Consider the following 22,108-nt stretch of genomic DNA (forward strand, 5'->3'; position numbering starts at 1 on the left):
AGAATATGAAGGATCTTTCCTTTCGAGGACGGAGGACTCCGTCCGGTTATGGTTCACGAGGCAGGCTTGTAGATATCGGCTTTGGTCGACTTCACCTTGGGCAAGAGGATATAGACCTAGAATCTTTCCTTTCTCGAATCGCTTCACTGGGTCTTTCTCGAACTGTAGTCGCTATTAGTCAGTGACATAAGACAGGGGCAGGCAGGAAATGCTGCTGTGTTGTTCTTTGATGCGATAGTTCACTTGCTGTCGCTTCTTTAGGGCTTGTTGTTGACTGTCCTTCAGGAGACTGCACAAACAACGCGGTAAACTCCGCCCTGGTGAAGGCAACAGGCAAATCTCCCATAGCAACATTGACAATAGATGGGACAGGAACTGATTTGAAGCCTTTTGAAGGTCTCTCTGCCTTGTCTTCTTCTGTGCCAAGTCTTTTTCATGCTGGTTTGACTGGCTGTCTGTCTTTCTTCACGTCCCTCCTCTTTCTCTTCACTCTCACTGACTGCACACCGTCCTTTCCGTCACAACCCATCTCTTCTTTCTTCTCAACCCATCCATCCACCTTATCCACTCCACCGTCTTATCGATCTCATCCATCTCATCGATATCATCGCATCTGATCTGCATCCTCCTGTGAACTCTTTCCTTGTATTGGTTGGATGTAGAGCATTTCACGAAATCATGGACAGCGAGAGTCATGACGAAAATGCTCGTCATTCTGATCTGTCTGATCTGTCTGATCTGTTCGATGCTTCGTCCTTCCAGTTCGAGTTTCCTGCGATTTCTCAAAAAGTAGGAAACGCCTGGGCGGAGGAGAAGGAGCGTCGTCAGCAAAGGCTGTTGCAGCAGCAACAGTCGACTGATGCTACCGACCACCAGACTGTCCACGGGCATCCCTCACCGCAAACTGGACACTTGAGGATTCCCGTCCTCCAGCCCGGTGCCACGACGACTTTAGCGGAAAGGCCCACGACGTTACATGGTCTCAACTACGACGAGGATCTCGCCATCGCTATGCCACGGCCTCGCCCAGCGGGCAGGGTCCTTGCTCCGTCAAAATCCTCATCGGCGATGGCACACGACGTTGCTGGCAGGTCGTCCACCGATCCTTCCGGAGTCCCGACAGACGACGATAGTCAAACTTCCTCGACGTTGGCAGATGTGAAGGTTGCGGAGGCCAAGAGCCTGAAGGAAAAGAAATCCATGATCAAGACCTTGAAATCGAAGCTAAGCCTGAAAGATATTATCAAGGAAGCCAGCAAGGACACGAAGAAAAGTGTCAAAGACACATCGCCGCCAGATTTTCCAGACTGGGATTGGCCGTTGCCCAGTCCAGGAAATCCAGCCCTAGGAATTTTCAATCCAGCCAACTCAATATCTGAGAATATTGTTTCGCGCCGTAGTCAAGAGAAGAGCCCCGCGCTTCCACGCTCAAGCGAATCGACAACTCACACTGCTTACTCTGTTCCTGCAGCGTCGACTGCCCCATTCGCGCTCTGGACACCAGAAAAGTCAGAGAAGCCAGAAGTACCCCTGAGTGAACACACAGGGTTCTCTTCTCCTGAAGTAGAATTTCCCCCAAGATATGTTGCACCGCTTGAGAGAGAGAAAGACGTGACGCTAGATGATGCCTCTCCTTTCTGTACGACAGGTCGCAGTTGTGGTCAGCCTAATGCCGTCAAAGAACTGCAGAGAGTTGTCAGTACGAAGGAAGAGAAAGATGAAAGCCAGATGACACATACCAAAGAAAGAAACAGCACTGAGATAGGTCGCCGAGAGGCTCATCCAAATGTGCTCTATCACGAACAGGATCCAATGCATACTCTCCACATGCACAACCACTCTGGCAGTGTAACAGAAGAAAAGTCGCATGAAAGAGATCCAAATGCTCAGCTGCAGTATTCACACGGTCTTCCACTCATTGAAGAGGAGTCTGGCAGAAGGACTGCTGGTAGAAAAGGGAAAAAGTCCGAAGACCTCAGCATCTCGAGCGGTGAAGCAGGCTCCTCTGCTTCCAAGTCTGAAACACACGCCCTCCGAGGTAGCCAACATAGCCAGGGTCTGAGCAATCTCGACAACGAAGCTTCTCATGCTAGTACGACTGACTATGGTGGGTATGTGCCTGCTCCTTCGCAACCAGGCTATCAGAGCAGCCTGACTTTAGAACAACAGTTAGCTGGCATTGGATTTTCACTGCATCATCACCTTAACAGTACTGTCACAAGACTTACCAAGGTCTTTGGTGATGGTAACAACTGGATGCTTGACCAGGTGATGAGGAACCTTGACCAGATTAAAGAGGTTTTACAAAATGTGGACAGTCTGGGAGAGAGCTCTCGGGCTCTCATGACCAGCGTGGCAGCACATAGCAAATCCACCATGGACTTGAATCAACTGATTTCGGAGCTGCGAGAGGATCTCAACGGCTTTCGTGAAGAGATCCGCAGAATGGACCATGCACACACTGAGCTTATCAAAAAGGAGTCTGCGCACCTACACGCAAGAATGAACAGTCTCTCGGCAGAGGTTGCCCATGTTCACAGAGAGCTAGCTTACAGAATCACACCAACCCGGCCTCTCCCTCCGGAATTCCTGCCGCAGAAAAAGGAATCGCAATCAGAGCTGAAGACAATGCGGTCTTCTGAGATGCCTGCTGCCAGCTCCAATACTGAAAGTGAGACCACGCCAACACCTAGAGTTTCTTTTCGCACACCATCAGAAGAACATGAGAGTGAACACAGTGAGGACGGCATTGTCTCTAGAGGAGATAGTAGGGACCGCATGAATGTTGGTTGGGCTCGGCATTTGGAGACGACTGGCAGTCCACCTCCAAAGGGAAGGAAGGAAACGAAAGATGGAGATCTTCACCCACGCCCTGCACAGATGATGATGAACACGACAACGTCATCTGCTGCAGAGGAGAATAAGAAGAAAGGCAAGAATGAGGCCATCAAGTCGACACCACATAGGAGAGGGTACTTTAGCTTTGGAAAGCACCATCGCAACGCCAATAATAGCAAGGCGCCGCCGAAGACTCCCATCCGGGGAGGAGATGATTCGAAGAGAGGCCGTGTTGAGGAGACCAGCAGTTGCCATGTCCCCGACGTACCTCCACTGCAGTACCCTCCCCAGGATGTGGCCGAAGGCAGCGGCGACCGGAGCCCAAGCCCAACGATGGTCCATCCAGCCCTGCGCACCACATACCAGAGACAGATCATGCGTGAGCGTGAGCTGCTGCGGCAGCAGATGCAGGAGCAGCAGGCCGCCCCTCCGCTGCTCGCTCGTTCAACGGAGCGGCCTAAGACCCCTACGACGGCTGATGCCAGAGAGTTTTCGGGAGCAAGCTGGTATGACGAGGCACACAGCGAAGACAACTGGATTTGATGAACAAGGGGGGTTGGGTCGTCCTTTTTTTTTTAAAAAAAAAATTAAAAAAAATTAAAAAAATTAATGATCATGTCACTTGCGGAGTTCGGGAGGCCTCCAGCATCATATCATATGGTGCAGGAGGCCTCCTGAACTCCCATGCCCATCATGTATGTAGTAAATAAAAAATGAAAAAAATAATGATAATGAAAATGGGTTCATGGGCTTAGATTCTCTCCTTCTCCTTCTCACATATGCAGTTCAAGGGACCTCCACTATCATATTATACGGACTTAGAAGTGAAAATAGTACGCTTTAAATGCTCTGTTTTATCACTTGCGCAGTTAGGGAGGCCTCCTGCATCATATCATGCAGGTTAAAATCCTCCTGCGTTGACACTTGCACAGTCCAGGAGGCCTCCATTATCATATGTGTAGAAATTAATGCACATAGATACATAAAAAATAAAAAAAGAAATTAAAAAAACTCCCATGAGTATAAATCCCTCTGTCCTTCACTTGCGCTATCTGGGAGGTCTCCATTAGATATGTGTAGGAAGGAATTAACGCACACAGATATCTACCTACCTACCTAGACTCACAGGAAAATAAAGACAAGATAAGAATTTCGTGGTGTTTAGAAATCCTCATTCATTGTCTCTTGTAAAGAAGTCCATATCATGCTGCACATGTTGCAGGATGCAGGATGCAGTCTGGGGATGGGATGGGACAAAACAAGACTTATTGTATACAGCACAATCTCAATCTAGACTTCCCTCCTTTCTTCTCTTCTCCTTTTATGGAAAGTGTCCGGGAGATGTATCCCCTCTATACACATTGGGAAACTAATCTGCTACAAAGATTTAAATCCATGTCTTATTTATAGTTGAATACGAAATAATTAAGAGAGAGAGAGAGAGAGAGAGAGAGAGAAGACAAATGATCAGGAAACAGCTGCAAATTTTCTCATTTTCTCACTTCTATAAACAAGTATGAAACTAAATCTGAATCTGAATCGGATTACCATGACTCCAGCCTACTTCACCGATGCGATCATCTTATCAATCTCCTTCGCCGCATCCCGGACTTGCGGGCAGTAGTGCAGCCGCAAAAGCTCGCCCTCCCAGACCGTCCCCGCAAAGACGTTGCTTTCCTCCACAGCAGTGGCAAACGGGTTGAAGACGCCGTCGCCCTTCCGCTCTTCGGTGTGCCAGAGCGGCGCGATCTTCCGTCCATGCTGCTTGGCGACACGTCCCATCAGAGAGAGCATCGCGAGGGAGGACTTCTCTGGCAGCTGGAGGGCCGTTGTCATCAGGCGCTTGCTGAAGCCGGCGAGACGGATCGGAGGCGGGACGCCGTGGGTGCGAGCCAGGAGGATCGATTGGAGACAGCGGAGGAGCAAGACCGTCGGGGTCTGGAAATTAACCTTGTTCTTCCGACGAGATTGATCAACGGTGTTGTTGTCGTTTCCGTTGGCATCTGAGGAGTTGGGATCAGGCAGCCGCAGAGACTTGTTTGGATTGAACTCGATATCCGGGTTGATGGAAAGAGGGTATAAAGCGCGATAAAGGTGCGTGATGAAGAAACTCAGGTCAAGGTGAAGGGAAGAGGCAGCTTTGCTGACGTCCTGTCCGTCGAGCAGCGCAAACGCGGTGATGGTGCACAAAAGGACCTCTCGGGCGGAGTTCCTGGTTGCGACAGGTTCCTCCTCCTCGTCTTCCGCATCCTCCTCAATGCTTTCCTCCGCTTCTAGCTGCGTGATCAGATCCTTAAGTGCTTCGAGCAGGTCCCCAAAGAAGTCCTGGTTGATCAGATGAGCGTATTTCGCCAGACCTTCCAGCACAGCTCCCATGAGATTGGAAATGCGCTGTTTGAGAATTCGAAAGTACGTAGCAAAAACAAGCTTGAGAGTTTCGGCCTGGTTCTTGTCCCGTGCCTCATGGCTGACGAGTGCATCGGCTTCTTTCATGTCTTTTTCGACAGCCTTGCGCTCTTTCTCCAGTTTGCGCTCCTTCTTAGTCTTAAATTCTCGCTTCGCCTTGATCTTCTTGCCTTTAAAGGTGGGTTCCTCGGATTGACGATCGATCTTGTCTTTCGAGCCTTTGGACGAAAATTCAGAGAGCAACCGCAGATGGAGAAATGTGTCCAGCACACTCTCATGGATCCTGTACTCCTTTGCCTTCATCATCTTTGAAAGAAGGCTCACGGCCTCCAACGAAACAATCCCATCGTCATCCTTCTCGAATATCTCTTCCATAGTTTCTCTGCACTTGACAAAGTCCGCGTCGATATGTTTTTTCGAGAGTCGATTGACCAGGATCTTGAGTAGCTCGGTGCGAAAATTGAAATGCGGCACGGCAAGCAAGAGGCTACATGCGCAATTAATCGTGACCGACCTCATACCGCCATCATCCTTGTCTTGTTCTTGTTTTGTCCCTTTAGAGAACGAGGTCAATTGCTGAACGTAGCGTCGGTACGCGGAGAGCAGCGACTGCTCATAGTTTCGCAGTTTCCGTACATCCTTGGAAACCTTTTCTTTCATATCTTCCTCGCTCAGAGGGCGAATCCTGTAACCTGGAATAACATCCCTGAATACCGCCGCTTGCGTCGCGAGGGCCAGCTTTTTGATCGCTGGATGCGTGTCCTTGTCCACCATATCCGCTAGCTTTTTGAAAGAACTCACATGCTCTTCAGGATCCTCGTTAATCAGCATTGCAATTCTCGCGAGCTCCTCCTTTGCCTCAATGATTTGAACCTTCAGAGGGACCTTTGGAGCCTCTTCTTGGACCTGCTCCTCAGCTACAGTCTCCTCGGCGGCATCCTCTTCGCCGGTGTCGGTGTCCAGAAAGCTGTCCGATTCCTCCTCAGCCTTTGGCTCCTCCACATGTTGAATAGTCCCATCAGCAGTCTTGATCGGTAGTCTCGTCTTTTCTTTATCTTTCTTCGCTTTGCGTGGACGACGTTCGTAGTCTTGCTCGAGGTCCCATTCGACGGCGCGGCCGTAGAAGTCCTTCATTGAGGCTCCATTGGAGGTCGGGGGCGGCGATGCTTCATCGTCAGAAGGACTAAGACGCCTTCTCTTCGTGGCTCTTCCTGAAGCCATATGGTCTTTGTCGAGGCCTTGAAACGCACAGAATTGTTGTGGTCTGGTCTTGATAGCTTGCGGGCATAACTTTTTTTTTCCAGCGGTGCCAAGATTTCAACGCTAGCGGAGGTGCGGGCTCCACCGTCTAGATTTTTGTCTGGGGAGCTTCATCAGCTTCATCTACTTATGTTTTTCAAGACTTGGTGAGAGGATACTTTTTTAGAAGAAGTTCTTGTTATTCCGTCATTCAAAATGCGTCCCCTTACAGAAGAAGAGACAAAGACCATGTTCTCGAAGCTGGCCAACTACACCGGCCGCTCGCTGAACCACCTGATCGCGCCTCCAGCCTCGTCCGACGAAGCAGCTTCCAACGACCGTTACGTTTTCCGCCTCCATGGCTCTCGAGTATACTACGTGCGTCTGTCAATAGCCAATCTGGCGACCTCGATCGCACGTCCAAACCTCCTCTCGCTGGGCACCTGCATCGGCAAGTTCACGAAGACCGGAAAGTTCAGGCTGCACATTACCGCATTGGATGTGATCGCGCCGCACGCGAGGTACAAGGTGTGGATCAAGCAGAATGGAGAGATGCCATATCTCTATGGAGGCAACGTTGTCAAAGCGCATGTTGGCCGATGGAGTGACGATTGCCCCGAGCACCAGGGCGTGTTGGTGCTTGGAATGGACGACACTCCTCTGGTAGGTCCCAATCAGCTTTATCCTCTGCGTGCACTCCTAACAGTTATATAGGGATTCGGAATCACGGCTCGATCGACTGCTGAGGCGCGAAAACTGGATCCAACGGGCATCACCGTTTTCCGGCAGGCGGATATAGGAGAGTACCTGAGAGAGGTAAGGATTCTTGGAGACTTTGAAATGAGTGTCAGTCTGACACCCAGCAGGAAGATACACTTTTCACCACGACTTAAAAAGACCAAATCCCAAAATACATCTTTCATTATGGTTTTCTTATGCAGACAATATTTCTGGCGGTTAAAATCTGTATTCGGAGTTTGGCGTGAATACGGGCTTAACAAAAAGTCATGAAATGCTTGTGTATGGGATTTTGGCTTTTAGATCCAGTATATTACTCGATACCAAAATGTCGATATCAATCCAAATCATATGTGCTCTCTACTGATGTGTACATGTACCTCCACGTAAGCCAGGCGGGGTAGAAGGCTAGCAAGAGACGACATATCGTTGATGCAAAGTAGTGTAGCATTCTCCGAGGCTAGAGGATCTAAGAAAACCATATTTCTGACTGCTCTGCTGGCCTGCTTAACAGAGGTATTTCTAACGATCTGCTGGAAAAGTGAAGCGGGTCGCGTGACTGCACGTGAAAAGTGGCGTCGAGGGCAAGTGCGGGCCAATTCTCCGAATCGGGTATGGACAACTGACCCAATGAATGACATTATTACTTTACCGTATTTCGAGTTCCATCCTTGAACAACTCCCCAATCATTAGATCAGTAAACAGAGCGGTCTTTGCTTGTGATTATCTCACTACTCGATATAGAGACCCATCGAGACCCGTTCTCTGCCTCACTCGCTTTGCGTTGTCCCTCGACTTGCTGAATTATACGCCCCTCATACGCCCCTCTCTCCTCAGCCTTCCTCACCCAGCCATGCCTCCTTATTCCAGCACTCAGAAACAATACATAGCGCAATTCGTGAATTTCACTTCAGCCAAAGATTCGGTTGCTGCCAAGGTATGTTGATCAGCGGGCTTCACCTTTACTTGGTACTGTCCATTACCGTCTCCGATACCGTGCCAAAGTGGTGATAATGATGATATACATTGCCTACGAGAAAGACTAGCTGACTTGTTTGCCTCGTTTGGTTTAGTTCCTGCGATCAAACGGGTGGAATGTAGAACAGGCGGTTGATGCGTATGTATGATTTTTGTTCTTCTCTTTTCTTTCTTAATTATTTGTCTTCGATTTTTCCTTTCTCCTTTTTATATGCTTGATTCCTTTTACAGGCTCCTTGGTTCTATGAGTCTTTGCATGGATCTTTTGAAGGAGAAGCTGTGATGCAGTATTAAGAGACTCCGCTTCTCTTGCTTCTAAGTCTGTATCACATTGGGATGTCTACGGTCGCATGCCAGATCGTGAGCAGAAACCCGACGGCAATCATTCATGAGCATGCCTCAGTTTGCAATAGCGTATATCTGGCTCAATGCGAGGATTCTGCTTGCTTAATATGTTTTATGATCGCGGCAGCAGTTCCTTTCTTGATGGAACTTGGAAGACTCGATTGGTGTCTGGCACTCTGTTCCTCTTGAGTTCGGTGATAGCCGACATCGGCAAAAATCCTGGAGTTCTACCTGGAATTGTTCGGGTCTCTTATTATAGAGAAACCAAAACAAGGATTTCGAACGCCGACTCTAGTGCCCAAGGAGTCTTTCTTCTCGTTTTCCCGTTGCTCTCAGATCGTGTTATGATTCGAGGACCCTGAAATTGCACTATTACTCGTTCATGCATTACAGAATCTGGAAATTCTGATGCTAACGTGCAATGATGCAGATACTTCCAAAGTGCACAGACAGCAGGGGCCAACTCGGCCGTTTCATCTTTAAATAAGATATTCGACAGCTATCGAGGTTCGTATTACTATTGCTTCTGATATGATAACACGTCCTTTCTAACCTAGCTTCAGATGCACCTGAGGACAACCCAGACACGATCGGGATCGAAGGAGCGATGAAATTTCTGGGCGACATACAAGTACGATTGGATGAAGTGGCCTGCTTCGGCGTTGCCGAACTGCTGAAGTCCCCATCCATGGGCGAATTCACCCGAGAGGGGTTCGTCGAGGGTTGGAAATCCGTCGGGTAAGGAGATTCGCCCGCTAGACTGGCTGGTGTAATATCTAACTGTCACAACAGCTGCGATTCGATAGAGAAGATGATCTCCCACGCCGCCACGCTTCGCACCCGCATCACATCCCAACCCGACGTCTTCCGCCGGGTGTACCGCTACGCATTCCCACTGTGCCGACTGCAAGGCCAACGCAACCTGACGTTCGAAATCGCGTCAGAGCAGTGGCAGCTCTTCTTCACGGAGGCCAACGGCGGGATTCCATGGAACACGCCCACGACGCCATGGCTGGACTGGTGGCTCGAGTTCCTCGAGGAAAGAGGCAAGAGGCCCGTGAACAAGGACCTCTGGGAGCAGACGGAGGTGTTCATGCGCAAGACGAAGGAGGACGAGAATTTCAGCTGGTGGAGCGCCGATGGCGCCTGGCCCGGGACGCTCGATGACTTTGTCGGCTGGGTGCAGCAGAAGCGAGGGGGGAAGAACAACGCGGGGGAAGCGATGGAGGTGGAATGAGTTGATGACAAGTGTCGTAAAAATAACTAGATAACTAGATAGGGAACCCAGTCAGTCGAGGGCATGATATTGTTATCGCATTGGAGGTTTTCAACAAGAATTCTCTGATGATGAAATCACAAATGAATAAACGAAAGAAAGATTTTCCTTCATACTTCCTTATTTCCTACCTAGGTACCTACCTAGTATTTCGTAACACATCGTGATAAGAGATCAATCAAGAGACCAATCAATCAAGAGAGTAACAATAATAATAATAATAACTACCTAGGTAACTAAATTAATAACAAAATCCACCGAAACAAAATCCAACCAAGAAATCCACCGAAAACCAAAACACACGAAGAAACAAACAGGAAAAAAAAAAGACCCAACATCAAGAAATCGAGAAATCAACCAAAAAAAAAACACAGCAAGGAATCCCGTTGTTGTATCCCAGACCAGACAGATAGAAACCCCTCTTCACCATACCATACCATACCAGGTATGTCATGACAAAAGAAAAAAAAAGAATACCCCCAACTTGCAATCGATCAAACCAGCCAGCCAGTCTTTTTTTTTTTAGAATTTGGCATGAAATTTGGCAGTCAGTATGGTTCGTTCTTTTCGCGTGAGATGGGGCAAAGATTTTTGGAGATCACTCGCGAGGAAATATTTGCTGCTATCTTTGCAAGAGATAGTCAAGTCAGGCAGAGAACCACTCTAGATTATATATTTGGTCATCGAGTCCGTGTGTCCATGACGACTAACGCAGATCTAATTATTCTTTCGGCCGTACTCACTGCTTGGGCCTCCAGGGCCAGGAGCGCCTCCTCGACGTTGTTGGTCATACTGCTGCCGTAGAAATGTTAGCGGTACACACTCTGTGACAAGATAAGGAACGGCTGGCATACCCGTCTGAGCGCCTCGAGACGCTTCTTCTTCGTGTGAGCGTTCACATAGGTGCCGATGACGAAGCCGACCAGGTTGAAAAACGGCACCCAGGTGTGTTCCGGCAGGAACCTCTGCGCAAAGGCCAGCGCGATCGGCGACGTGATCCAGCTGACCTTCATGACTGGCATGAAGCCGGCGCGGACGGTGGCGCGCACCTGGTGGAAGGTCCGAGCGCCGGCGATGAAGGCCATGGAGGCGAGATAGACGGCGTTTTGGATGGGGGAGACCTGCCGGATGACATGGTTCAGTAAGCAGTAAACAGAGGGAGGAAAGGAAGGAAACTGGTTGCATACAATTAAGTTGCTGACGAGAATCTGGAGAACCTTGGCCCGCAGACTCGTCCGGCCCGCGAAGATTCGCTGCAGAATGCCGATGAGAAAATGGCCCAAAGGAGCACTGACGAACATCCCGTAGAGCGCCATCTTCGGCACGCGGGAACTGAAGTAGTGGCCATGCTTGCTGATGTCGTGCGCGATCCACGATGCCAGCAGCTCCTGTAGAGCCGACAGCACACCCGACGTGAGCATCTTGGTGCGCAGCGGGTTCGACTGCAGCTGTCTGAGGTAGAACTGCAGCTAACGTGAGCAAAAAAAGGCTTCTTAGGGACCTCCCTCTCTTAAACCAGTTGTCGTTCGGACATAGGCTGTACATACCGCGAGGTAGCCCGTCTGGGTCTTGCCTCCCGTCAAGCGCTCGCCCACTTTATGCGCCAGATCCTCTGGCTTGACTCCGCTCGTGCGGATAGTCTCCTGTTGGATCTTCACCGACATTATGACGTGCGTCTAGGCGGGGAACGGACTAGAGGGGCGTGTAATCTAGAAGCGCGACACTTCAGCAGGGCAGTTCGCTGTTCATGCACAACATCAGCAAAGAGGTTTGTCACCAGCGTAACTGGGAAAATCGCGGGGGTTAAAAAGGGAACGGGCGGAGTTGTTTATTTATCAATCAGGCAAGGTTTGGCGCGGCTGAGCTACCGGGACGACCTCACGAGTTGCAACCACCGAGACGGTTCGAGTCGCGGGACGACCGGAAGGCAACGCCAGAAAGGATCAGACTGGATGAATTGAGCAGTGCACTCACCAGGAGACACGAGAGATTATTATTATCCCCGATGCCACACACGGTGGTGGAGGTGAAGGTGCGGTGCGGTGCAGGCAGGAGCGGGTGGAGGAGGAGCTCAGCTGGCAGGTGGAATACGGAGTACGGAGGATCTGGGGGCTGATGGATGAGCTGGCGACGGATCGATGCCTCGGCCTGGGGCTCCGTTGCACGCAGCACTGGCACCGCGGCTAAGAACGAACCCCTAGAAACAGTTATCAACTAGTAAACGGAGTACGGAGTAGTCTATACGCAACTATTCCACTGCTTATTTTCATCTGGAAGAGTCGATACAGTACTGAATTAGTAGTCAACTAATCCTGTCCCACTGTGGATAATTAATCCATGGATAGTCTGCTATTATTATTTATTACTCGCATTGCTGCTCGATGCGAGGCCAAGGCTGGCCCACCGCAGTCGCCAATGCCGCCCGACGGAACCAGCGGGACCCGATGCCGGGCAGCCCGGCGATTGGCCGAGATCGCGAGGACCCTTAAAAGAAGTCTCCGCCAATCAGAAGACTGCACTTGATGAAGTATATCATGCCTCGAAAGAACGTGCAAAGAAACACCAGTTTAGCAGTATGCTGGATGGTTTTATTTTGTTCTGTTCTGCTAGAGTAAGATGCTGTGTTGAATTATCTACCATGGCCAGAGGACAGGTATCAAGAACAGTGATAAAGGTTATCCACTTGACTAACTCTCTGGTGGGAGAATATAGACAAAAAGGTAGAGTGCTCGTATAGCACAAAACCATTAGGATTCTACCATCCCCTTATGTGCATAAGTGAGGTCACATGTTAAGTTTGGACAGGAGAAAGTGACATCTGCAGCCAGTGAATAATAACAAAGATGGGGAGCAGTCTATTCCATTTGATGAATGTGCAGCTCATGGAAATTCCCGAAAACAGGTAGTATGCTCGGTGGACAATTCACTGTATGAGCTCGTAGTGAATGGTAGGAAATTTCTATGTGTGTGAAGGATCTACAAGTGGCGCCCGCTGGAAATCAAAATCATGATCAGGCTGGGACGGTAATCACCGTGAGCTCACGGTGAATAGTGGGAAACCTCCATGCATGAAGGAGATGTAAGTGGCGCCTGCTGCAAGTCAAAATGATGACCAGGCCAGAACAGTAGTGACGAACAACTATTTATATCTCCATCTTTTCCTTGTTCATCACAGAAACCAACTTATATATACACTTTGCATACCTTGAGTATCTTGCTCTACTGGAAGATTACAGAAGTATACTCACATATACACAAGTATATGTGAGTATACACACATCTAAAAGATGTGTATCCCAGGAGAAGCACATACCTATCAATATCTGCACATCCTCATGAAATCTGGACATACCCATCAATATCTACCAGATTCTAGGGCCTCCACAAAAGTGCCCTGACGATCCCGCATCAGGGAGATCATCCCCCAGTGGTTGCATGTCGCCGAGAACGACCGTATCAACCTCCCTATGAGGACTGTGAAAACTTCTGGCAGTGTCATTTCACTCACCAGACAGGAGGCTGCACGAGAGAACTTTCTCATGCAGCCTGTTCTGCAGAATCTGGCCGCAGCAGCCTGCAGTTCTTAAGCAGGCCTGCCTCTTGGACGTGGTTTTATCGTCCTTCCTCAGCTCACCGTCTTCCTCAAGGAACAATGGAGCCTTTAACTGAAAGAGGTGTGTGCTTGAAGCCCCTTGACGTTTCCATGCCGCAGTCAACAAGCAGACACATGGGCTAATTCTGAATGCAGGACCTTCTCCCGTCTCAATGCCCCCCTAGTCGGCCCGGTCGAGCAATACGCCACATGGGCCATCGGGCAGGGCACTTGACAACACTCGAGATGAGGCAACCCCGCAGCAGGACTCGAGACGCCTTCCGCAGAAAGAGGAACGTCCAGAAACGCGCAATGCGCCCAGGAGTGAGTCCCGTCGAGGACCACGTTTTTTCTCGCTTGCAACAGGCCCGGCGCTTCACATCACGCCAATCCCAGAAGATTTCGAGGTGACCGTGTTCCCTTGGATTAAATGCACTCGCCCGTGATCTCCTCCATACGAATCAATCATCGGCTCTGACTCTGACGAGGATGAAGAGGCCTGGCGAGAGAACGCGCCTGATGACAGAGCAACCAAAGATGCTGCGGCCAAAGGAGAGCAAAGTGACAGTTCTGATACGGAGAAGAAGGAGGAATCGGACAAAAACGATAAGGGCAAACAGCCAGTTAGGGGAGGTTGAACCGTGACGTTAGGACGAGGTGATAGTCTGGGCCTGTATTTTAGTTTTTTTTTTCATGCCTCATTCATCATTATGGGTCATTCCCAATGGTATCTTCGTTGATGAGAAGACCTTCAGACATCTCTGGGTCTTCCTGACTTGAACACTTCCTCAGAACATGGTCGTTTCGAAGCGTAATAAAGATAAAATAATACCGACGCGTACTACTGTATAGATCGACCGCTGCACGTGATGTCACGCTACTCGGATAGTCTATCGACTCTACGGTTGGCTCCCGTCCCGATATCCGTCCGAACCTCGGTATCTTTCCTCCTATCGGGCTATTATCAGCTGCATCGGAAACCAACTGCGCAGTCGTACAGTTACAGCACAAAAGTATATAGATAAGAGCTGCGTCGCGTCGCATTGCATCCTTCCATTGGCAAGCCGCCAGGCTGAACTAAACAGGCACATACAGCATGGCAGATTCTGCAGATTCTTCACCTCAACCACCACCTCCTGGTGAGGAAGAGGCTGTCATCGCGAAGAATGAGGATGCGATTGCGGGGACGTCGATAGACCCCGCGGGGCAATCAAAGCCGTCGCGGCCTGCAGTCTCATCATGCGAAAAATCACCGTGCCACGCGGCGGTTGCAATGCTCTCGAGCGCTGATGTGACGATGTCAAGGCTGAATACGTGAGTCGAGTTTTCTGTTCTTTTGTTCAATTGTCACTAGAACTACACTGTATTCGCTTTCGAAAAACCAGTTCCTAGGTAGAAATAATGCTCCCTGCTGACTTTGTCCATCTTATTCTCAATTAGCTTGCTATCTTCATCGAATGACCTTGACCTTACGATGTCCGTAATCGGTTATGGTTCACACGCTTTACATCACCTTCTCGCGTCCTCGCCATCGACCGCTCTTCGGAACCGTCTGCGTTTGCTCCTCCTTCACAAACTACGAGGACAGACCCCTGCATCCTCTTCGTCGTCATCATCGTCGTCGCAGTCATCGAAGCCACCGTTACTCGCCCTCTCAAAGCTCATATCCGAAACGCGCTACGCTCTTCGTCTCTTCGCCCTCGTGTCAATCTGGACCTGGGGCTCCGCCACAGCCAAATCCCCGCCGCATGATCGGGTGCTGCGGATAATCGCTTATCTCGAGGTGTTTTCGATTTTTGTCTATCAGGCGCTCGAGAACGTGGCGTACCTCGCCTCCAAGGGGATCTTCGGGAAACGCCTCGTGAAGAGATGGGGCGGAATCGACGCGTGGAATCTCTGGAGTATGCGTGCCTGGTTTGGCTATGTCCTGCTCGAGCTTGTTCGATTGGCCAGGGAGTCGGTGCTGTTTCGACGGCGAGAAGAGGAGCGGAAGAAGAAGGGTCTGGAATTATCCGAAACGGAGAAGCAGGAGGAAGAGGAAGCTCGGAGACAGGAGATCCGCAGATGGAGGAAGAGTCTGGTCAATAACCTTGCCTGGGCGCCGTTGTGCGCCCACTGGAGTGTGGAGAAGGGCATCGGGGTGCCGGACAGCCTGACTGGATTCATCAGTTTGATTGCGAAGATTTGGGGGGCATATGACGCTTGGAGAGCGACTGCCCAGCAGTAGCCTTGCCTTTCCTTCTTCCTTTTTCCTTTTTTTCCTTCTTTCTTTTCCATGGTCAGTGTGTATTTATGCGTGATGTCTACTGCATATAGACTGTAAAATGATCTCCCATGGGTTATAGGTAGCCATAGATTAGGTGGGTCTACAGTTCTGGATGTACCTAGTTATGTAGTAGGCAAGGAAAACAACTGTTGGAAAGGCTAAGGCTTTTTTTTAAGGTTTGTGTAAAATAAAACTCTCTCAATGCTGGTTGAGTCATGGTACGAGGTTGACGTCAAGGTTAAGGTCGAGGTTCATTATTACAAAAAGATAGGCAGAAGAAGAAAAGAAGAGGTAAGAAAGGACAGTGAAGTACAAACATGGGTGAGGTATACACCTGTATGTGATGTGGTCGTAAATATCGATGAGCGGTAAACTGGGCTTCTTTGTCTTTTCTCAAAGATCGTGAAGGGAGGGGAAAGGGACAGAGAAAAAGAACCTTCTCTGTGAAATAACAAGGGGCATGATAATAATGACAAGAAGGACAGAGTGTCGAGGAAGTCCACTCTAATCCAGAAAAAAAAAAGACAACAGACATTTAGGTTGTGGGTGGAAGATAATGTACGTTCTATATCGTGATTTCTTCTGCTGTCATCGTGAAACCATGTTAATCAGTTCTCGTGTCGTGGATTTCTCTATTTTGATGATCTGGTGCTAGAAAGGTATCAACTCGGCGACGTTTATGCCTGGGGTATTGAGGAGATAACTGATATCTTCGTATCGTTTATCGGATATTCTGAAAATGCACTGCTCATGATGGTCAGTCAATCAACAATTTTAATACAACGAAAAGAGGCCCTTGTATTGGCTGTCAGCATACTTCTGGTGATTCATAAGGTTAAAATTCTTCGATAATCCTCTCCAAAGACGCCCTCCGCTCTCCAGACCCTCCCCGTTCGTCATTCAGCGCGGATGGACCGGCGTGATCTCGCAGCGAATCTCTGGACAACAACGACGAGGACAGAGAAGAAGGTACAGTCCAACTCGCTCTCTGCGACCGCTCAATCTGTTGATAGAAACTGCTTCTTAGGAAACCATCAATCTGCCAGGCTGCCTGTCTCAAGGGGATAAGACCGTCCGCCGAACCGCGCCATGCAAAGGTGCCAACGGGTTCAACTGTGCGCAAACTGCGGCTATTGCGACTGTCTCGTTGACAGATCTCCACCTCGACGCTGACCAGATCCATCAGGCCGGTCTCGAACTGGTAGATGGCGTTTCTTTGGGCCTCATTGAGGTTGAAGACCAACATGCCCTCGACCGACGCTCGCGGATTCGACGATGGTGCAATCACTGGAGGACTCGACTCGGCAAACGCATACAGCTGGTAGCCAAAGAGGGTCGCCTGGGTCATGTTCTGGGCGATTTCCATGCTCTGGTCGACATCGATATAGTATTTGAGGGCGGTCGGGAGCATGAGCACGCCATAGACGAAGCGAGGCGAGCAACCAGGCTTTTTCAGGAAGAAGTTCACCTCTTCCTCTGAAAAGGTATTGCTCATGGCGAGGCGATAGTCGGAAGGGTACCAGGGTTTGACCTCCATGCTGGAGCACGAGGGAGACCCCGTGTCTCCCCGTGAAGGGGGACTCCAAGACGATTGACAAGTTGCAGTCCTGAAACTCTTAAGAGTAGGTGGTGATTACAGAGATGCTAGCAGATACTGCCATACAGGATGATATGTGATTGATGACCGCCTGATTAGATCAGCAATTCAGAGACTCGAGGATAACAACTGAGCATGCAGAAGAGGCTCAGGCAATAGAATAGCCTGAAGTTCGCTTTTAGGCAAGAATGATGTCTGAAAGACTGATAAAGAGTACACAGGAGTCATTTCAATGATCGATCAAAGACATAACTCGACTGGATCTACCAGCTACCAGCTGGAATACTACCATTCCCAAGCAGACAGAAAGTTAAGCCTGAAACTGTTGTATGTGCCGTGGTCACTAAAGACCAGCATCACACTGAAAGATCAGAAAGGGGAATGCTAATTTACCAACTATGGTGATTAGTGGATGCAGATACTGTATCTGCCTGGGAGGCTGCCAGCAAGGCTGCCGATGGTTTGAAGTCGCCATGGTACAGCATCTATCCACGAGCTACTAAGCTGCATTCCTCCCCTGCCTTCTCACCACTAGGCCATGGTAGTATGCCTGTGTGCGCCTGGTACGATGCCTGCCAAGGCTATCCGAGACACCATGGATGGAGAAAGGCTTTTTTGAAGATCTAGACTCCGAAGAGAGAGCATCAGGTAGAGATCCAAAGGATGATAAGATGAGATTGGCATAAATGGAAAGGATGGGGTTGATATTAAACACATCAATCAGTAAGTAGTACGGAGTAGTAATTATGAGGGCCGTATATGGCGTTTGCCTCGGATGGGGCTGTGGGATCTGCCTTAACTCAGGCGCTATGATGATCTGGCGGCCTGGCCACTCGATCTTGCTTACGTTAGCGAATGTATGCCATCGCTAGGCTGCAGCGACTGTCGTCAGCTTTGCTGGCATGCTCCGCAACAGTTGCTCCGTTCCGCGGAGTCTGGTCGACCCATCGAGCGGATTCCATGTCCTTCTTTGGGCGGTGAGGTGGTGAGGTGGCGGCATCCGTGGCTGGTAGCAAAGCAAACGCTGGCAAACAGCGCGCGCCAGGAACAGCAACGACTGCGGGACAGCTCACATCTGCCTTAGTCAGCAGGTCACCGCCCTCGACCACCAGTCAATATCGTCACCTCTTAACGGAGCTGCCCTGCCAACCTCCAACCTCTCGCATCTTTCCTTCTTCTTCCCACTTCCCACCTTTCCACTCTCCAGCTCTGTACCTCGCTGGATCTTATCATATTCACATTCTCTCAACTGCTCTCTTTTCCGGGGCAGGTTTTTTCTCTGGTCCTTTTGTGTGGTTTTGGTGTCCACGTCGGTGACGTCTGGTAGCTTGATAACACCCCTCGTACATCCCCATCTCCAGTGAAAATGACTGCAGAACCGGATCACGTCCACAGCAAACAGAGGGTACATCTCAAGTAAGTCCTCCCCTGCCCTATCTCGGATGGTACGATGCTGACTGCTCCCGCAGTGACCCCTCCGGTGCCGAGAAGAAAGATGTAGGTCGAACCTCGCCAAAAAGAGCGATGAACCCTCAAGACAGCGAACTAACCCAGTCGCAGGAGCTCGACACCGCAACGGCTATTCTCAAGAAGAAGAAGAAGCCCAACTCGTTGATGTAAGTGACAGTCCCCCTTCCAACCCCACTGGTGATGAGGAACCCCTCGCTGACGAGACGACTAGCGTGACTGATGCCGTCAACGATGATAACTCCATCATCGCCCTCTCCAACAACACGATGGAGACTCTGCAGCTGTTCCGTGGCGACACAGTGCTGGTCAAGGGCAAGAAGCGACGAGACACTGTCCTGATCGTCTTGGCGGATGACGACCTCGATGATGGCAGCGCCCGCATCAACCGTGTGGTCAGGCATAACTTGCGTGTCAAGCATGGAGACATCATCACTGTGCACCCGTGCCCGGATATCAAATATGTGAGTATCATCCTAACCCCCTTGTCCTTAGCGTCTACGGCGCCCTGCTAACCACATTCGTCCATCAGGCCAAGCGTATCGCTGTCCTCCCCATCGCCGATACCGTCGAGGGTCTTACCGGCTCTCTCTTCGACGTCTTCCTTGCTCCATACTTCCGTGAAGCCTACCGACCTGTCAGGCAGGGTGACTTGTTCACTGTCCGCGGTGGCATGAGGCAAGTCGAGTTCAAGGTGGTCGAGGTCGACCCTCCGGAATACGGTATTGTCGCCCAGGATACCATCATCCACTGTGAGGGCGAGCCCATCCAGCGCGAGGACGAGGAGGGCGGCCTCAACGAAGTCGGCTACGATGACATCGGTGGTTGCCGAAAGCAGATGGCTCAGATCCGGGAACTGGTCGAGCTGCCTCTGCGCCACCCTCAACTCTTCAAGTCCATCGGTATTAAGCCCCCGCGCGGTATCCTCATGTACGGTCCTCCCGGTACCGGTAAGACCCTGATGGCTCGTGCCGTCGCCAACGAGACGGGCGCCTTCTTCTTCCTCATCAACGGTCCCGAGATCATGTCCAAGATGGCGGGTGAATCCGAGTCCAACCTGCGCAAGGCTTTCGAGGAGGCGGAGAAGAACGCGCCATCCATCATCTTCATCGACGAGATCGACTCGATCGCGCCCAAGCGTGAGAAAACCAACGGAGAGGTCGAGCGTCGTGTGGTCTCTCAGCTCCTGACCCTCATGGACGGCATGAAGGCCCGTTCCAACGTCGTCGTCATGGCCGCAACCAACCGTCCCAACTCCATCGACCCGGCCCTGCGTCGTTTCGGACGTTTCGACCGTGAAGTCGACATCGGTATCCCTGACCCGACCGGCCGTCTCGAGATCTTGCAGATCCACACCAAGAACATGAAGCTCGCGGAGGATGTCGACCTCGAGACCATCGCCGCCGAAACGCACGGTTACGTTGGCTCCGATATCGCCTCGCTGTGCTCGGAGGCCGCCATGCAGCAGATCCGTGAGAAGATGGATCTCATCGATCTCGACGAGGACACCATCGACGCCGAGGTTCTCGACTCGCTAGGTGTCACCATGGAGAACTTCCGCTACGCTCTTGGCGTCTCGAACCCTTCGGCTCTTCGCGAGGTTGCCGTCGTCGAGGTTCCCAACGTCCGCTGGGAAGACATTGGTGGTCTGGAGGACGTCAAGCGCGAGCTCATCGAGAGCGTCCAGTACCCTGTCGATCACCCCGAGAAGTTCGCCAAGTTCGGTCTGTCGCCGTCTCGCGGTGTGTTGTTCTATGGTCCTCCGGGTACTGGTAAGACCATGCTTGCCAAGGCGGTGGCCAACGAGTGTGCTGCCAACTTCATCTCCGTCAAGGGTCCGGAGCTGTTGAGTATGTGGTTCGGTGAATCGGAGAGCAACATCCGTGACATTTTCGACAAGGCCCGCGCTGCGGCACCCTGTGTCGTGTTCCTGGACGAGTTGGATTCTATCGCCAAGGCCCGTGGTGGTTCTATCGGAGATGCTGGTGGTGCTTCCGACCGGGTTGTAAACCAGCTTCTGACTGGTAAGTTTCTATATCCTATGTTCACGCTTGAACCGTACTAACGTGTCTTAGAAATGGACGGCATGACCGCGAAGAAGAACGTGTTCGTCATTGGTGCAACCAACCGCCCGGAGCAGCTCGACCCTGCTCTTTGCCGACCTGGCCGTCTTGACACCCTGGTCTACGTTCCTCTGCCCGACCAGGCCTCTCGTGAGAGTATCTTGCGGGCCCAGCTGCGCAAGACTCCCGTGGCTCCTGATGTCGACCTTGCCTACATTGCCAGCAAGACCCACGGGTTCTCTGGTGCTGATCTTGGGTTCATTACTCAACGGGCAGTCAAGTTGGCCATCAAGCAGTCGATTGCGGCTGATATTGAGCGTCAAAAGCAGCGTGAGGCTGCCGGTGAGGACGTCGCGATGGAGGAAGAGGAGGACCCGGTGCCGGAGCTGACCCGTGCTCACTTCGAAGAGGCCATGAAGTCCGCTCGACGGTCCGTCAGCGATGTCGAGATCCGCCGTTACGAGGCGTTTGCCCAGAGCTTGAAGAACTCTGGTGGCAGCGCCTTCTTCCGGTTCCCGACCGCTGAGGAGGCCACCGGTAGCACTGGACAGAACGGCTTCGGCGAAGCGGGCAATGATGACAGCCTCTACGATTAAATTAATTAAGCATGAAACGGTGCGAAACATGAAACGTGATGTGATGTGATGGTTTTTTTTCTTATCTTTTATTATCACTGAAGCTTAAATCTATCGATTGGTGAAAGCAAAGCAGCTAGGTAGTCTCAAGAAATTTTCTTTCTTTCTTCTTACTTTGTATACTCGACGAAGAAGAAGAGGATGAAATCGAATTGAAACGGATATCTCTTGTCATGCATGCATCTACGGTGATATGAATCGCGTTACAGATGGAGGCGAGGTAAAGAAGAGAAATGAAAAGAAATTAAGATGGAAAGACAGTCGGAAATGGGACGGGATTCATCCCATTCCATATCCATGGCCGCCAGCTTGGTAGACTGTTCTTGTATTCTATCTATTCTATTCTAGTCTATTCTAGTCTATTCTATTATTCTACATGTCATTTGCCCTGCTTGCCTGCGGAATGAATGGATGTGTGAACCCGTCAACCCAAGCTTGTATTCGAATCGACCTAAGCTTATATCTCCCCAAAACGGGATGAAGAATTGTGGGGGGAAAAAAAAAAGGGAGACCGCTGAAATGGTATCGTATCGTACCCTATCAATGATAATAAATAGTAAGAATTATGCCATGGTATGGTACATGTAGAAAGGTAGAGAAAAAAAAAAGTGACAATTAGACGCCCCGCCGATAATCGTATGCATAGCATAGCATAGCATAGCATAGC

At 50.4% G+C, this 22,108-nt stretch overlaps 9 protein-coding genes across 9 annotated transcripts; 6 read left to right on the forward strand and 3 right to left on the reverse strand.

The window, feature by feature from the left end:
* Positions 1–2,376: 2,376 nt before the first annotated feature.
* Positions 2,377–3,381, forward strand: VTN77DRAFT_5223 (uncharacterized protein; the record flags this gene model as incomplete). Its single annotated transcript, XM_069421369.1, has 1 exon — positions 2,377–3,381. One exon carries the CDS (start codon positions 2,377–2,379, stop codon positions 3,379–3,381), a length of 1,005 nt encoding a protein of 334 aa, XP_069277038.1.
* A 1,017-nt stretch (positions 3,382–4,398) lies between these two features.
* On the reverse strand, positions 4,399–6,465 carry VTN77DRAFT_5224 (uncharacterized protein; the record flags this gene model as incomplete). Its single annotated transcript, XM_069421370.1, has 1 exon — positions 4,399–6,465. One exon carries the CDS (start codon positions 6,463–6,465, stop codon positions 4,399–4,401), a length of 2,067 nt encoding a protein of 688 aa, XP_069277039.1.
* Positions 6,466–6,699: 234 nt separating this feature from the next.
* Positions 6,700–7,376, forward strand: VTN77DRAFT_5225 (uncharacterized protein; the record flags this gene model as incomplete). The annotated part of the gene is made up of 3 exons (XM_069421371.1): positions 6,700–7,146; positions 7,198–7,299; positions 7,350–7,376. 3 exons carry the CDS (start codon positions 6,700–6,702, stop codon positions 7,374–7,376), a joined length of 576 nt encoding a protein of 191 aa, XP_069277040.1.
* Positions 7,377–8,075: 699 nt separating this feature from the next.
* VTN77DRAFT_5226 (uncharacterized protein) lies at positions 8,076–9,782 on the forward strand (the record flags this gene model as incomplete). The annotated part of the gene is made up of 5 exons (XM_069421372.1): positions 8,076–8,159; positions 8,296–8,339; positions 8,976–9,052; positions 9,109–9,283; positions 9,338–9,782. The coding sequence occupies 5 exons, from the start codon at positions 8,076–8,078 to the stop codon at positions 9,780–9,782; spliced, it is 825 nt and encodes a 274-aa protein (XP_069277041.1).
* Positions 9,783–10,538: 756 nt separating this feature from the next.
* VTN77DRAFT_5227 (uncharacterized protein) lies at positions 10,539–11,485 on the reverse strand (the record flags this gene model as incomplete). Its single annotated transcript, XM_069421373.1, has 4 exons — positions 10,539–10,616; positions 10,676–10,942; positions 11,009–11,290; positions 11,369–11,485. 4 exons carry the CDS (start codon positions 11,483–11,485, stop codon positions 10,539–10,541), a joined length of 744 nt encoding a protein of 247 aa, XP_069277042.1.
* A 3,024-nt stretch (positions 11,486–14,509) lies between these two features.
* On the forward strand, positions 14,510–15,640 carry VTN77DRAFT_5228 (uncharacterized protein; the record flags this gene model as incomplete). The annotated part of the gene is made up of 2 exons (XM_069421374.1): positions 14,510–14,727; positions 14,854–15,640. The coding sequence occupies 2 exons, from the start codon at positions 14,510–14,512 to the stop codon at positions 15,638–15,640; spliced, it is 1,005 nt and encodes a 334-aa protein (XP_069277043.1).
* An 874-nt stretch (positions 15,641–16,514) lies between these two features.
* On the reverse strand, positions 16,515–17,216 carry VTN77DRAFT_5229 (uncharacterized protein; the record flags this gene model as incomplete). The annotated part of the gene is made up of 1 exon (XM_069421375.1): positions 16,515–17,216. One exon carries the CDS (start codon positions 17,214–17,216, stop codon positions 16,515–16,517), a length of 702 nt encoding a protein of 233 aa, XP_069277044.1.
* An 869-nt stretch (positions 17,217–18,085) lies between these two features.
* On the forward strand, positions 18,086–18,360 carry VTN77DRAFT_5230 (uncharacterized protein; the record flags this gene model as incomplete). Its single annotated transcript, XM_069421377.1, has 2 exons — positions 18,086–18,133; positions 18,193–18,360. 2 exons carry the CDS (start codon positions 18,086–18,088, stop codon positions 18,358–18,360), a joined length of 216 nt encoding a protein of 71 aa, XP_069277045.1.
* A 282-nt stretch (positions 18,361–18,642) lies between these two features.
* Positions 18,643–21,402, forward strand: VTN77DRAFT_5231 (uncharacterized protein; the record flags this gene model as incomplete). Its single annotated transcript, XM_069421378.1, has 6 exons — positions 18,643–18,692; positions 18,746–18,773; positions 18,837–18,892; positions 18,958–19,207; positions 19,276–20,767; positions 20,819–21,402. 6 exons carry the CDS (start codon positions 18,643–18,645, stop codon positions 21,400–21,402), a joined length of 2,460 nt encoding a protein of 819 aa, XP_069277046.1.
* Positions 21,403–22,108: the final 706 nt, after the last annotated feature.

This window comes from Rasamsonia byssochlamydoides (assembly GCF_041956645.1).
Source record: "Rasamsonia byssochlamydoides strain NRRL 3658 unplaced genomic scaffold VTN77scaffold_38, whole genome shotgun sequence".
Lineage (NCBI taxonomy): Eukaryota > Fungi > Ascomycota > Eurotiomycetes > Eurotiales > Trichocomaceae > Rasamsonia > Rasamsonia byssochlamydoides.